General features: G+C 38.2%; 1 protein-coding gene across 1 annotated transcript in view; it reads right to left on the reverse strand.

The window, feature by feature from the left end:
- Window positions 1-14,907, reverse strand: part of CCDC146 (coiled-coil domain containing 146) — an 82,614-nt gene that overhangs the window by 17,809 nt on the left and 49,898 nt on the right. The window contains exons 10-14 of the mRNA XM_060195659.1: window positions 13,617-13,712; window positions 12,603-12,773; window positions 9,574-9,662; window positions 8,746-8,910; window positions 7,200-7,424 (exon numbers count right to left, since the gene is read on the reverse strand). Of these exons, the coding sequence (XP_060051642.1) occupies window positions 7,200-7,424; window positions 8,746-8,910; window positions 9,574-9,662; window positions 12,603-12,773; window positions 13,617-13,712 (746 nt within the window). The remainder of the gene's footprint in view (window positions 1-7,199; window positions 7,425-8,745; window positions 8,911-9,573; window positions 9,663-12,602; window positions 12,774-13,616; window positions 13,713-14,907) is intronic.

The raw sequence follows: 14,907 nt of genomic DNA on the forward strand, positions 1-14,907 counted from the left end.
AAGGAGGAGGAGAAGGAGAAGGAGAAGGAGAAAAAGAAGGAGGAGGAGGAGAAGGAGGAGGAGGAGGAGGAGGAGGAGGAGGAGGAGGAGGAGGAGGAGGAGAAAGTAAGAAAAATAGGATGTTTCCCTTAGAGAAAATACTTGCCAACTACTTGGAAAAGTAATATTCTTTGCCATCCTGAAGTTTTTTTTTGACACACAGGGAATTTCCCAGAATTCATCTTTAGTTGCTTATCTTTCTCTCTCCAGCCTCAAAACCTGTATATACACCTGTGTTTTGGCTAATCACAGCTCTTTATTTTTGTCTCATTTGCTACTCACTGACTTTTCTCACAATTCAATTCTCTTGATAACAGAAGCCAAGAACAACAATTACCACCATTTTGTACTGAGTTCAACATAGTGCTAACTTATTCAACACAGTACACAAGCAAGGTTTGGCATTATAGATTTTTCAAAGCATAAACTTAGAAGATAAACTGTTACAGAAATAAGTGGTTAGTGCTATAAGTGTAACCTGAAAGAAATTTTATTTCTCATCGAGGAAAATACTGGGAGAATATATCAGTATCTCAATAAAGCCAAATCTGTCACAAAAATAGATCCAGGGATCTAGACATATCTGTGTTCATTTCACTTAAAGAATTGGATGATGGGAGTCAGGTGGTAGCGCAGCAGGTTAAGCGCAGGTGGAGCAAAGCGCAAGGAACGGCTTAAGGATCCCGGTTCTAGCCTCCCACTCCCCACCTACAGGGGAGTCAATTCACAAGTGATGAAGGAGGTCTGCAGGTGTCTTTCTTTCCTTCTCTCTGTCTTCCCCTTCTCTCTCCATTTCTCTCTGTCCTATCCAACAATGACAACATCAATAACAACAATAACAATTATAACAATAAAACAGAAACAAGGGCAACAAAAGGGAATAAATAAACTTTAAAATTTTTTTTAAAAAGCACCAATCACAGACAAACAAATTGAAATCGTTATTAAGAATCTCCCCCCCAATTGCAAGGAAGACCAAAGCAGAAACAAACCAATGGGACTACATCAAATTGAAAAGCTTCTGCACATCCAAAGAAACTATTAAACAAACAGAGAGATCCCTCACAGAATGGGAGAAGATCTTCACATGCCAGACATCAGACAAGAAACTAATCACCAAAATATATAAAGAGCTCAGCAAACTTAGCCGCAAAAAAGCAAATGACCCCATCCAAAAATGGGCAGAGGAAATGAACAAAACATTCACCAAAGAGGAGATGCAAAAGGCTAACAAACATATGAAAAACTGCTCTAGGTCACTGATTATCAGAGAAATGCAAATCAAGACAACACTAAGATACCACCTCACTCCTGTAAGAATGGCATACATCAAAAAGGACAGCAGCAACAAATGCTGGAGAGGATGTGGGGACAGAGGAACCCTTTTACATTGCTGGTGGGAATGTAAATTGGTACAGCCTCTGTGGAGAGCAGTCTGGAAAACTCTCAGAAGGCTAGACATGGACCTTCCATATGACCCAATAATTCCTCTCCTGGGGTTATACCCCAAGGACTCCATAACACCCAACCAAAAAGAGGTGTGTACTCCTATGTTCATAGCAGCACAATTCATAATAGCTAAAACCTGGAAGCAACCCAGGTGCCCAACACCAGATGAGTGGCTGAGAAAGCTGTGGTATATATACACAATGGAATACTATGCAGCTATCAAGAACAATGAACCCACCTTCTCTGACCCATCTTGGACAGAGCTAGAAGGAATTATGTTAAGTGAGCTAAGTCAGAAAGATAAAGATGAGTATGGGATGATCCCACTCATCAACAGAAGCTGACTAAGAAGATCTGAAAGGGAAACTAAAAGCAGGACCTGATCAAATTGTAAGTAGGGCACCAAAGTAAAAACCCAGTGGTGAGGGGTAGGCATGTAGCTTCCTGGGCCAGTGGGGGGTGGGAGTGGGTGGGAGGGATGGGTCACAGTCCTTTGGTGGTGGGAATGGTGTTTATGTACACTCCTAGCAAAATGTAGACATATAAATCAGTAGCTAATTAATATGAGAGGGGGAAATCAATTGTATGTCTCAAAGTTTCTCAAAAGACAAACTGAATCTTTTTAATATATAGGCTGTGTATTTGATATGCGGACTCTCTCAAAAGCCTAGACCAAGTAGATTAGAAGCTTCCAATAGCACAGCTATATACAAGATACTGGGTACTGTCCAGCAAACCATAACAAAGGGACTTTTCAAAGTTAACCCAATTAACAAATAATGTGATGATAATATTAACTATTGTCTTTTTGAACCCTAAGACAGCAGGAACCTCACATCTTCACTATAGAGCCCCTACTTCCCCCAGTCCTGGAACCCTTGGATATGGCCCACTTTCCCGTATGCATCTCCCAATCCAAACCAAATAACATTGCATCTGCCGATTACAACCTAACCAAAGCAACGATTGCTACCTCAACATGCTTTACCTCAGAATGTATCCAGAGACTTCACGTGTGGAATGACAACCCTTCAGCTTCATTACTCGGGTGAGACCTTTCCTTTAATAGTACACTCTAATTTCATCTCAGGTAGTTCACTTTCTAACAAAGTCCCATAACCTAGATATACACCAGTTTCTGTGAGAGAGAGCTTATGTGCACACGTATCCATAAACTATAAAATATATACCTGAAAGCAGGACTACACTAGAGTTTGCAGTGAGTACCTCCCTAACACTTCCTCTCCACTATTCCAAGCTTGGGATCCATGATTGCTCAACAAATTGTTTGGCTTCATATGTTAACTCTCTTTTCAATCACCAGGTTCCAGATGCCACCAGGATGCTGGCTAGGCTTCCCTGGATTGAAGACCCCACCAATGTGTCCTGGAGCTCAGCTTCCCCAGAGTCACACCCTACTAGGGAAAGAGAGAGGCAGACTGGGGGTATGGACCGACCAGTCAACGCCCTTGTTCAGCGGGGAAGCAATTACAGAAGCCAGACCTTCTACCTTCTGCAACCCTCAACGACCCTGGGTCCATGCTCCCAGAGGGATAGAGAATGGGAAAGCTACCATGGGAGGGGGTGGGTTATGGGGATTGGGTGTTGGGAATTGTGTGGAGTTGTACCACTCCTACCTTATGCTTTTGTTCACTAATCCTTTCTTAAATAAAAAATTAAAAAAAAAAAAAACACACACACACACAAAAAAAAGAATCTCCCCAACAACAAAAGTCCTGGACCAGATGGCTTCACAAACGAATTCTACAAAACCTTTAGGAAACAGTTAGCACCCATACTTCTAAAGCTCTACCATAAGATCAAAGAAACAGGAATACTCCCTTCCACCTTCTATGAAGCCAACATCACCCTGATACCAAAAGCAGATAGGGACACAACAAAAAAGGAGAACTACAGACCAATATCTCTGATGAACATAGATGCCAAAATATTTTGTTTAATCTTGTTTGATCTTGGTCAACCAGATACAGCAGCATATCAAAAAAATTGTTCATCACGACCAAGTGGGATTCTTCCCAGGAATGCAAGGCTGGTTCAACATCCTTAAGTCAATCAGTGTCACTCACCACATCAATAAAAGCAAAGCCAAAAACCACATGATTATCTCAATAGATGCAGAGAAAGCCTTTGACAAAATCCAACACCCATTCATGCTCAAAACTCTAGAAAAAATGGGAATAGACCAGAAATTCCTCAAGATAGTGGAATCCATATACAGCAAACCTACAGCCAACATCATACTCAATGGACAGAAGCTGAAAGCATTCCCCCTCAGATCGGGGACTAGACAGGGTTGTCCACTGTCACCATTATTCTTCAACATAGTATTGGAAGTTCTTGCCATAGCAATCAGGCAAGAGAATGAAATCAAAGGAATATAGATTGGAAGGGAAGAAGTCAAGTTCTCACTATTTGCAGATGACATGATAGTATACATAGAAAAACCTAAAGAATCCAGCAGAAAACTACTGGAAGTTATTAGGCAATATAGCAAGGTGTCAGGCTACAAAATCAATGTACAAAAATCAGTGGCATTTCTTTATGCAAACACTAAATCTGAAGAAGAAGACATCCAGAAAGCACACCCATTCACTGTTTCAGCAAAATCAATAAAATACCTAGGAATAAAGCTGACCAAAGAAGTGAGAGACTTGTATACTAAAAACTATGAGTCGCTATTCAAGGAAATAGAAACCGATACCAAGAAATGGAAAGACATCTCATGCTCACGGATTGGAAGAATATATATCATCAAAATGAATATTCTCCCCAGAGCCATATACAAATTTAATGCAATACCCATCAAAGTTCCACCAAGCTTCTTTAAGAGAATAGAATAAACACTACAATCATTTATCTGGAACCTGAAAATACCTAGAATTGCCAAAACCATCTTGAGGAAAAGAAACAGAAATGGAAGCATCACACTCCCAGATCTCAAACTATATTATAAAGCCATCATCATCAAAACAGCATGGTACTGGAACAAAATAGGCACACAGACCAGTGGAAAAGAACTGAAATCCCAGAAATAAATCCTTACACCTATGGACATCTAATCTTTGATAAGGAGGCCAAAGTATTAAATGAAAGAAGGAGGCTCTCTTTAATAAATGGTGCTGGGAAAACTGGGTTGAAACATGCAGAATAATGAAATTGAACCACTTTATCTCACCTGAAACAAAAATTAACTCCAAATGGATCAAAGACCTGGATGTTAGACCAGAAACAATCAAATACTTAGAGGAAAACATTGGTAAAACACTTTCCCACCTAAACCTCAAGGACATCTTTGATGAAACAAACCCATTTGCAAGGAAGATTAAAACAGAAACAAACCAATGGGACTACATCAAATGGAAAAGCTTCTCCACAGCCAAAGAAACTACACAAACAGAGAGACCCCTCACAGAATGAGAGAAGATCTTCACATGCCATACATCAGACAAGAGACTAATCACCAAAATATACAAAGAGCTCAGCAAACTTAGCACCAAAAAAGCAAATGACCCCATCCAAAAATTTGCAGAGGATATGAACAAAACATTCACCTTAGAGGAGATCCAAAAGGCTAACAAACATGTGAAAAACTGCTCCAGGTCACCAATTATCAGAGAAATGCAAATAAACACAACACTGAGATACCACCTCACTCCTGTGAGAATGGCATACATCAAAAAGGACAGCAACAACAAATGCTGAAGAGGTTGTGGGGACAGAGGAACTCTTTTGCATTGCTGGCGGGAATGTAAATTGGTCCAGCCTCTGTGGAGAGCAGTTTGGAGAACTCTCACAAGGCTAGACATGGACCTTCCATGACCCAATAGTGCCTCTCTAAGGGATATACCTTTAGGACAACATAACACCCAACCAAAAAGAGGCATGTACTCTTATGTTCATAGCAGCACAATTCATAATAGCTAGAACCTGGAAGCAACCCAGGTGCCCAACAACAAATGAGTGGCTGAGAAAGCTGTGGTATATATACACAATGGAATACTATACAGCTATTAAGAACAATGAACCCACCTTCTCTGACCCTACCTGGACAGAGCTAGAAGGAATTCTGTTAAGTGAGCTAAGTCAGAAAGATAAAGATGAGTATGGGATGATCCCACTCATCAACAGAAGTTGAGAAAGAAGATCAGAAAGGGAAACTAAAAGCAGGATCTGAATAAATTGAAAGTAGGGCACCAAAGTAAAAACACTGTGGTGAGGGGGAGGGTAGACATGCAGCTTCCTGGGCTGGTAGGGGTGAGGGTGGGGCATGGGATGGGACACAGTCTTTTGGTGGTGGGAATGGTGTTTATGTATACTCCTAGTAAAGTGTAGTCATATAAATCACTAGTTAATATGAGAGGGGGAAAAATTGATTGTATGTCTAGAACTTTTTAAAACACAGACTGACTCTTTTTAAAATATAGGCTGTGTCTTTGATATGCGGACTCTCTCAAAAGCCTAGACCAAATAGATCAGAAGCAACCGGTGGCACAGCTATATACAAGATACTGGGTATTATACAGCAAGCCCTAACAAAGGGACTTTTCAAAGTTAACCCAATTACCAAATAATGTAATGATAACAATAACTATCCATTGTCTTTTTGAACCCTAAGACAGTAGGAACCTCACATTTCCACTATAGAGCCTATATTTCCCCCAGCCCTAGAACCTTAGGGTAGGACCCCCTTTCCCACATGCTTCTCCCAATTCATATCAAATAATATTGCATCTGCTGATCGCAACCTAATCAATGCAACAATTGCCACCTCAACATGCTTCAGCTCAGACTGTGTCCAGAGACTTCAGGTGTGGATTGACAACCCTTCAGCTTCATTACTCGGGTGAGACCTTTCCTTTCATAGTATTCTCTAATTACATCCCAAGTGGTTCACTTTCTAACAAAGTCCCAAAACCTAGATATAGGTTCCATGAGATAGAGCATATGTTCACATGTACCCATAAACTAATGCAAAATATATACTTGAAAGCAGAAGTACACTAGAGTTTTCAGTGAGTGCCCCCTCAACACTTCCTCTCCACTATTCCAACCTTTGGGTCCATGATTCTTCAACAATTTGTTTTGCTTTGTCTGTTAACTCTTTTCAGCTACCAGGTTCCAGATGCCATCAGGATGCCAGCCAGGCTTCCCTGGACTGAAGACCCCACCAATGTGTCCTGGAGCTCTGCTTCCCCAGAGAGTATGGGCTGACCAGTGAACGTCCATGTTCAGCGGGGAAGCAATTACAGAAGCCAGACCTTCCACCTTCTGCAACCCACAACCACCCTGGGTCCATACTCCCACAGGGATAGAGAATGGGAAAGCTATTGGGGAGGGGATGGGATATGGAGATTGGGTGGCGGGAATTGTGTGGAGTTGTACCCCTCCTATCCTATGGTTTTGTTAATGTCTCCTTTCTTAAAAAAATAAATAAATAAAAATAAAAAAGAATTGGATGATATCAGTGCTCCTGAACATAACCTGGGAGGGAATTACTTCTCCAATCTAACTTTTATTTCCCTTGGAAAGAAAGCCTTTCTTATTTACAAGAAAAATATATACATTCCTACTTTTCAACCCCCTTCTAACACATGTGAAACTTGAATGTGAAGATATTTTTCACTACTCACTGTCAAGTCTAAATAGGATCACTGAGTGCTTTGTAGTCATATTAAGTCCCTGATTTTTACCTTTCATTTCGTCTTTGAACAGCTTTTTCATACTTCTTGCGAAGTTGAACCATCTCCTCTTCAATCACTGTGATCATATTGGCAAGTCTGTCAATATTATTTAACTGGGCCTCTTTCTTCTCTTTCATTTCCTGAAGCTTTACTACAATTTTGCACACATCGTTTTGCATGCTTTCTCTGATGGTAACATTGTTGGCATGCTTCAACATGGAATTTTGCAGTTTTCTTTAAATATAATTAAGAAACAAGCATGAATATTCTTTTATTTAGTTTCTTTAAAAGTAATGAAGACTGATGAAACACAAGCAGTATCAAAGTAACTGCTGCTTTAGTCTGTCCCTTGAATTGGCGATTACAGTGGAAGCAAACATATTCACCATGTGATATCCTTCAGAAGTTTCTATAATCTTCATAGGTCATAAGCCCTCCTTCTGCACAGGTTATGTGCTCTCAGCCTCTGCTGACCACCTTTATCACAACAAGAGGTTGAATAAAGTAGTAATTCACCCTCTTGAAGGTAGAGATGGTTGTAGCCATTGAAACTAACAAGGTGCCAGAGTTAGCATAGCCTCACAATAAATGTTGAGTGAATACATGAGCTCTACAAATGATATTTTACTTCCATGTAGATTGATAACTTGATTAGACACTTGGATCTTCCTTTTCATATCAACCCTTTCCTCCTTCTACCTCTGTCCCTGCACTTCGCTCTCAGTCTCTGGGGACATTTTGTAATATTTTATATGAAGAAACTGGTTAAGAGCAGTCATTGGGAAAAGTCCAGATTGAATGGACTCAGTAAATTAAGGAGATTAAATAGGAGAAAGAGTTAGATCTTGGCACATAGCAGACAACACATTAAAATAGTCATTTGTCATTTGTATGTAAATATGGGTATTTTTACATTGACTTAATTTAAAAATATTATATAATGTGAATATATATATATATATATATATATATATATATATCAGAGCACTGCTCAATTCTGGCTTATGGTGGTTTAGGGGATTGAATAGAGATTTAGGAGCCTTTTGCATAACCATTATACTGTCCTCCCAACTCCAGGATCATTTTTGTGGTTAAGGAAAGTGAGGCCAGAAAAGTAAGTTATATTGTCCCTAGTCACACAGTTAGGAAGTAGTGGGGGTGAGACTGGACTCTAAAAAAGCCATCAGTGCAAACACTCTGCTGTACAGCCTCCCACAAGCATCTGAGATGTTTCACATCTACAACCAGGTGATGCTAGATAATAAACATTTGATTGTCTTCTTACTTTAAATATAAATGATCAAACTTGTGCTTCTCATTCTAATTGGGTAAATGAAAAACAGTGTGGTTATATATAATTGTTTTCCATTCAGTTACAACATATGACTCCCAAATAGTGGAGTCACATTAGGCTCCTTAGGCAAGGTAATTAGATGAGAAGGTTCCCAGGTTTGTAAAGATGATTCTTATCTGTTTTATTACCCCTGGGCTGTTTGAGAGCTCAATGAGTCAGAAGACAAGCCTTTGAAAGGACAGTGATTATTGCAATACTTACCTTTCTTGAGAAACAGCACTATTTCTTAAAATTTCCAGCTCATTTAGTGACATTTTATGCCTTTCTCTGATTTCATTTACTTTCTGGTGAGCTTTGTGAAGTAAGTTAATGAATTTGTTTCTTTCATTTCGAATAGTGTCATACAGTTTAGCAAACTGTCTGAGTCTGTGAAAATATAAGTGTTTTCAAAACTTGTAAAATTGAAATTTTCCCCCTGTTCTGCCCATTACCTAACTAGACAAAATGTAAATCTTTTTTAAAGAGAGACATATAATATTTATAATATATAGAGAGAGAGGGAGAGAGAGAGAGACAGAGAGAGACAGAGAGACAGAGAGAGAGAGAGGGAGGGAGGAGAAGGGGAGCAGAAACACTATTCTGCTACCTATGCTGGTCTATTTATTTTATCTTCTTTGTTTCTATGCTATGCCGGGGATCACACCCAGGTTGTCACACATGAAAGGCATGAACTCTAGCATTCAGCCACTATTACTATTCTAGACCCATCATGTAATTCTTTTTTTTTTTTTTTAATATTTATGTATTTATTTATTTATTCCCTTTTGTTGCCCTTGCTTTTTTTTAAATTGTTGTAGTTATTGTTGTCTTCATTGTTGGATAGGACAAAGAGAAATAGAGAGAGGAGGGGAAGACAGAGAGGGGGAGAGAAAGATAGAAACCTGCAGACCTACTTCACTGCTTGTGAAGCGTCTTCCCTGCAGGTGGGGAGTTGGGGGCTTGAACAGGGATTCTTACACTGGTCCTTGTGCTTTGCGCCACCTGCGCTTAACCCACTGCGTTACTGCCCAACTCCTGTAATTCTTTTACCTTCGATGAATTTCACGTTTTTTCTTTTTGTGTATCCTAATTTCAAGATCCTTTGCTTTAATCTCCTTCATGATGTTAGTATATTTTTGCTGAAAAGTAAGATGTATGACATATAAACAAGAGTCTACCAACAACAACATGAATATTGCCTATCATTGTCAAGTATTGCAGAAAGTTCTATCTTGGCCATCTGAAACTTGCCTGGCCAGTAAGCTGAATCACATCGATTAATACAAAGGGTTATCCAAGAAAAACAGGAGAGCAAGAAAATGGCACGTACTGATTGAGTTTGAGGAAACGTTTGAGGGAGTAGAAGTGTGATCACGGACAGTATAACTGGGGTGGGTAGTATGGGGTTGTGGAAGAGAGCAGAGGGAAGAAGATTTAAGTTTTTTAAAATATATGATTGATTGGTTGGTTGGTTGATTATTAGAGACAGAGAGAAACTGAGAGGGGAAGGACTCTAGAGTAAGAAGCATACTCAAAGAAGTATTTGCTGACAGAAAGCAGAAGAAATAGATTCTGTCTTTCTGTTTGCCTTCTGTCAATGGCTGTGAAAGAATAATTCATTTGCCATGAATGAACAAAATAAATTTAGACACTTTAGAAACGAGATTGACCTATACCAATTTTATGTGGTTCTTATCAAAATAGGAGTCAGGAAAGAGGCTACTACTATATGCAAAGTATTACACAGATGTAAAAAAATGGTGCTTTTTACTGTATTTGGGTGATAGCAATGTTATTTTTTTTCCTTTCACCTTGGTTTTCTGAAAGATGTAAATGAAATGTAAAACGAGACTGTTGTCTTATGGAAATTATAGCTTATTACAATTAATTTTCAACAGACTAACTTACAATGCTAAGCATATTTATGGAAAACTATATTTTTACTTAATTGATTTCCAAATCTCAGGAGAAAGGAGGTCTTCTGTTTTTATTTGAATATTCTTATTTAATAGCAAGCTTTGGTCTGCATATAGTAGTCAGATATAGAAAGCATACATATAGGTGTAATTTTTTAACATTTTCATATTAATTAAAAATTGTCTAATTGTATAAAGGAGATCAATATTCGTTGCAAGAAATACATGCTCCTCTTCTGTTTTCTCCTTGTTCTATTCCTGCTCCTCCCTCAGACGTTGTTCACTCAATAGCCTTCTTTCTCCCATTCTACCCTGACCCTCTGACCACTGTCTTTCTTTTTTCTCTGTGTGTTTGTGTGTGCATATGTTTGTGCACATGTGTGTCTCTTTTTTTTTTAATTATTTTTCCCTTTTGTTGCCCTTGTTGTATTTTGTTGTTGTTGTAGTTATTATTGTTGTTGTCATCGTTGTTGGATAGGACAGAGAGAAATGGAGAGAGGAGGGGAAGACGGAGAGGGAGAGAGAAAGACACCTGCAGACCTGCTTCACTACCTGTGAAGCGACTCTCTTACAGGTGGGGAGCCGGGGCTTGAACTGGGATTCTTATGCCGGTCCTTGCGTTTTGTGACACGTGTGCTGTTAACCCGGTGCGCTACTGCCCGACTCCTGTGTGTTTCTTTTCTAAAAGCAAACTACCCCATGAACTTCACTGGGTTTATTTTAGCTTTCCCTACATGGCCCAAACTGCTGAATGTGAATGAAATGACATTCATCACCTGACTGTTTTGCTTTCTGGTCTCACTGTTTGGTGTTGTTTTCCCCAACCTTCCCATATGCAAACCAAGACAAAAATTCTTTAGATGCCTCCAATGTAGTAAGGCAATAGGGGATAAGCCATTAAAGGAGAAATTTTTTAAAAAGATTTTATTTATTTATTTATTTATTAATGAGAAAGATAGGAGGAGAGAAAGATAAAGAACCAGACATTGCTCTGGTACATGTATTGCCGGGGATTGAACTTAGGATCTCATGCTTGAGAGTCCGATGCTTTATCCACTGTGCTACCTCCCAGACCACTAAAGGAGAATTTTAAAGTTTGTTGTGTGATAAAGATTTTCTTGCTCTCCTCTGCAAAATCTATATTTAACATCATGTTCATTAATATTTTGATGTGAATGAGTTTCCTTGTGGAAAATGAGAAGAAATACTTAAATAGTTATATCCTATATAACTACTTGCTCAGAATTAGAACAAAGGCTGCACTTAGCAATAGTCAACCTCTGGGCAACATGTACATTGAGATATTCTATTTTAGTAATATGTCATATCATTAAATTTTCTAAGAGTACATTTTATTATATATTTATTATATATATATATATAAATGTACTTATTTATTAAAAGGAGAGCGAGACTGGAGCATAACCTGGGACCTCAGGTTTGCAAACCATGAGCTCTACCCACTGAACTACCTCTCCTGCTGCCATTTTTAACAGGGAATTGATTTCTAGACATAATATTCAATGTATAATAACTGATTTCAATGTTAGCAATTTTGGGGTACGATAGGAAGGTTGTTTTTGTTATTGTTTTCATTATTGTTTTTGTTAGGGGCTGTTGCTCAGGGCCAATTCTGACACACTGATGGGAACTCTGGAAATCACAGGGTTAAGCAGTAATGGAGAGTATCCTGGCACTTGTTTACTGTTTTTACTTATTATTATCATTTTTTAAAATTCTGGAATCTACTCAAATGGTACTGACTCAAAAAACTTGGGAGGAAAGACCACAGAATAATACTGTCAAATATTGTGTAGACAAAACCCAGTGGAATGTGATATGAAAGTGAATCACTTAGGTTGTCTGTAGCCTGTGCAACTGATAGTCTTATCTACTTACATATTAGAAAATAAGATACCCAACTCATTCTTGAAATCATCTATTAAAAGATTTTTTTTTTTTTTTTTTTTTGCTGATAGCCATTGATCTGGTTTGTTTTCCCTACAGGGGAAAGGGGATTGTTAAGTATTGCTAATTGAACCCTGGGCCTATTCACTTTAATTTAAAGGAGACTTACAATGATAGCTTTCCATAAACAGTGTTAAAATGAGACTTCCCAGAATTTGTACAGCAGTTAACGGATGGTTACAAAAATGCACTTACCTGAGCTTTCAGGAAATCCTTGGATTTTTGTTCTTTTTCATCAATTTTGACTTGAGTCATACGGACAAGGTTGAATACCATCTCTCGCATATTTTCTTGCTCTTTTAAAAGCTTATTTTCCTCTGCAAGTTGCTGTTCTACTAACTTAGACTCAGCTTCTGATAGGATTTTCTTTTGAAAAAAGTAACATATTATAATTTGAAGGAACACATAAAGGCCCATATCTTAGATAACTTTTAAATTTCTTCTATAGTTATTTTATTAAAACATAGAAAAATAATTCTAGTGCTCTAGCTCCAAGTGTTTTCCTTAATATATAACAAAATGTGAAAACATTATCTTAGATATGTTTAACATGATAGAAACTTTCCTTATCCAGACTGTAACTTCAGGTCTTCAAGTAGTTTTTTTTAAAAAAGGCATTAATAGATTATTTTAAAATGCCTTGGCAATGCTTTGAGTAAACAAAATTTGAAAAGTTTAGACATTGATGAAATAAAACATTAGTTTATTCTTAATATAATCATTTCTCCCTTTACTTTAAGTTCTCATGAGCTAGTATAATTTTTTTCTTGTTCAAACACACTTGCCCCATGTAATATTTAGCTGGACTAGAATTTGGGATGAAGAAACAGATCTACATTAAGTAGAGGCATACTACCAATAAAGTTTCATAGAGTGCATTTAAAAACACAACAACAACAACAAAACAACCAAAATACTTACTCATGACGGGGCCAGGTGGTGGAGCACCTGATTGAGAGCACATGTTAAGTGCGTAAGGAGCCAGGTTCGAGTCCCTGGTCCCCACCTGCAGGGGAAAAGCTTCACTAGTGGTGAAGCAGTGCTGCAGGTGTCTCTCTGTCCCTCTCCCTCTCTATAACCACCTTCCCTCTCAATTTCTGGCTGTGTCTATCCAATAAATAAATAAGGATTGGAAAAAAAAAACTTTAAAAAGACACAACATTTTTGTGTTAGTCATTCTTAGAAGTGTAAATGAAAATCAATAATAACCTGTTGAGTCAAATTTCTTTTAGCTAGTTCAACTTCCTTGTGGAGTTCTCTCCTTCTGTCAGCTATTATAGAATCATCTTTAGGGATAGCTTCAATCTGGAAATAAAAAAATTTAAATGGGAATTTATACAAGAAGGAAATCTTTAATATTATACAGTCTACTTCCCATCATATACCTTTAGAAAATGGTGGAAGAGACCAGGTGTTGACGCATCTGGTAGAGTGCAAACATTACCAGTGCAAGGACCTGGGTTCAACTCCCTGGTCCCAACCTGCAGGACAAAAGCTTTAAGAGTGGTGCAGCAGTACAAGAGTCTCTCTTCCTCACTCCCTCTGTAACTATCCTTCCCTTTCAATTTCTCTATAAAAGAAAGAGAAGAAAGGAAGAAAAAAAAAAAAAAGGAAGGAAGCAAGGAAGCAAGGAAAGAATCTAAGGGAAGTGAGAGAGAGAGAGGTATGAAAGGCTGCTGGGAGTAGTAGATTCATTATGGAAGTACCCACTGAGTCCCATTGATAATCACTGTGGCACTAAAAATAATAAATAAATAAATAAGTATGGCAGGGGTGGAGCCAAGATGGTGACCAGAAGCCAAGTCTAGGGAACTTCTCTAGGAATCTCTTCAGATCTAGATGTATCTGTCCATATCTGTATTCACTGTAAAGCATTAATCCCCTTAATTTTTTTAAAAGAATAGTAAGGTAACACTGTTTGGTGATAGCACACACAATATATATATAGTGTTTCCAACTGGATTTTTTTTTAAAGAGTAAAATAAGAGCTATATTTGACATGTCAAAAAAAACTGAACCAGAAGCACTATTTTTGTTAACACTGTACTCTAATAAACTGAGCTAATTGGTCAGGATAAATAGCACTATTTGTAATAGTCCAAGCTTAGAAACAATCCAGGTTCTCCAACACAGATAAGTGTTTAAGAAAGCTGTGTTATCAAGTAGAACCTGAACTGGAATTGACGTATTGCACCAAAGTAAAAGACTCTGGGGTTTCTGTGGCAGGGGTGGGGGGTGGAGGTTGGTGGTGGTGGTGGGGAAGAATACAGGTCCAAAACAGATGATAAAGGACCTAGTGGGGGGTTGTATTGTTATATGGAAAACTGGCAAATGTTATGCATGTATAAAATAATGCGAATGTAAAACATTAATTCCCCAATAAAGAAATAAAGAACTTCCTGCTGTTAGTTCCAAAATAAATAGGGTTGTTAAGCTGTTGACTGTGTTCTTTATATAGTCATATATGTAACTTTACACCTGGTCCTTTGTTTTATTTTTT

Source organism: Erinaceus europaeus, chromosome 8 (assembly GCF_950295315.1).
Source record: "Erinaceus europaeus chromosome 8, mEriEur2.1, whole genome shotgun sequence".
In the NCBI taxonomy this organism is placed as follows: domain Eukaryota; kingdom Metazoa; phylum Chordata; class Mammalia; order Eulipotyphla; family Erinaceidae; genus Erinaceus; species Erinaceus europaeus.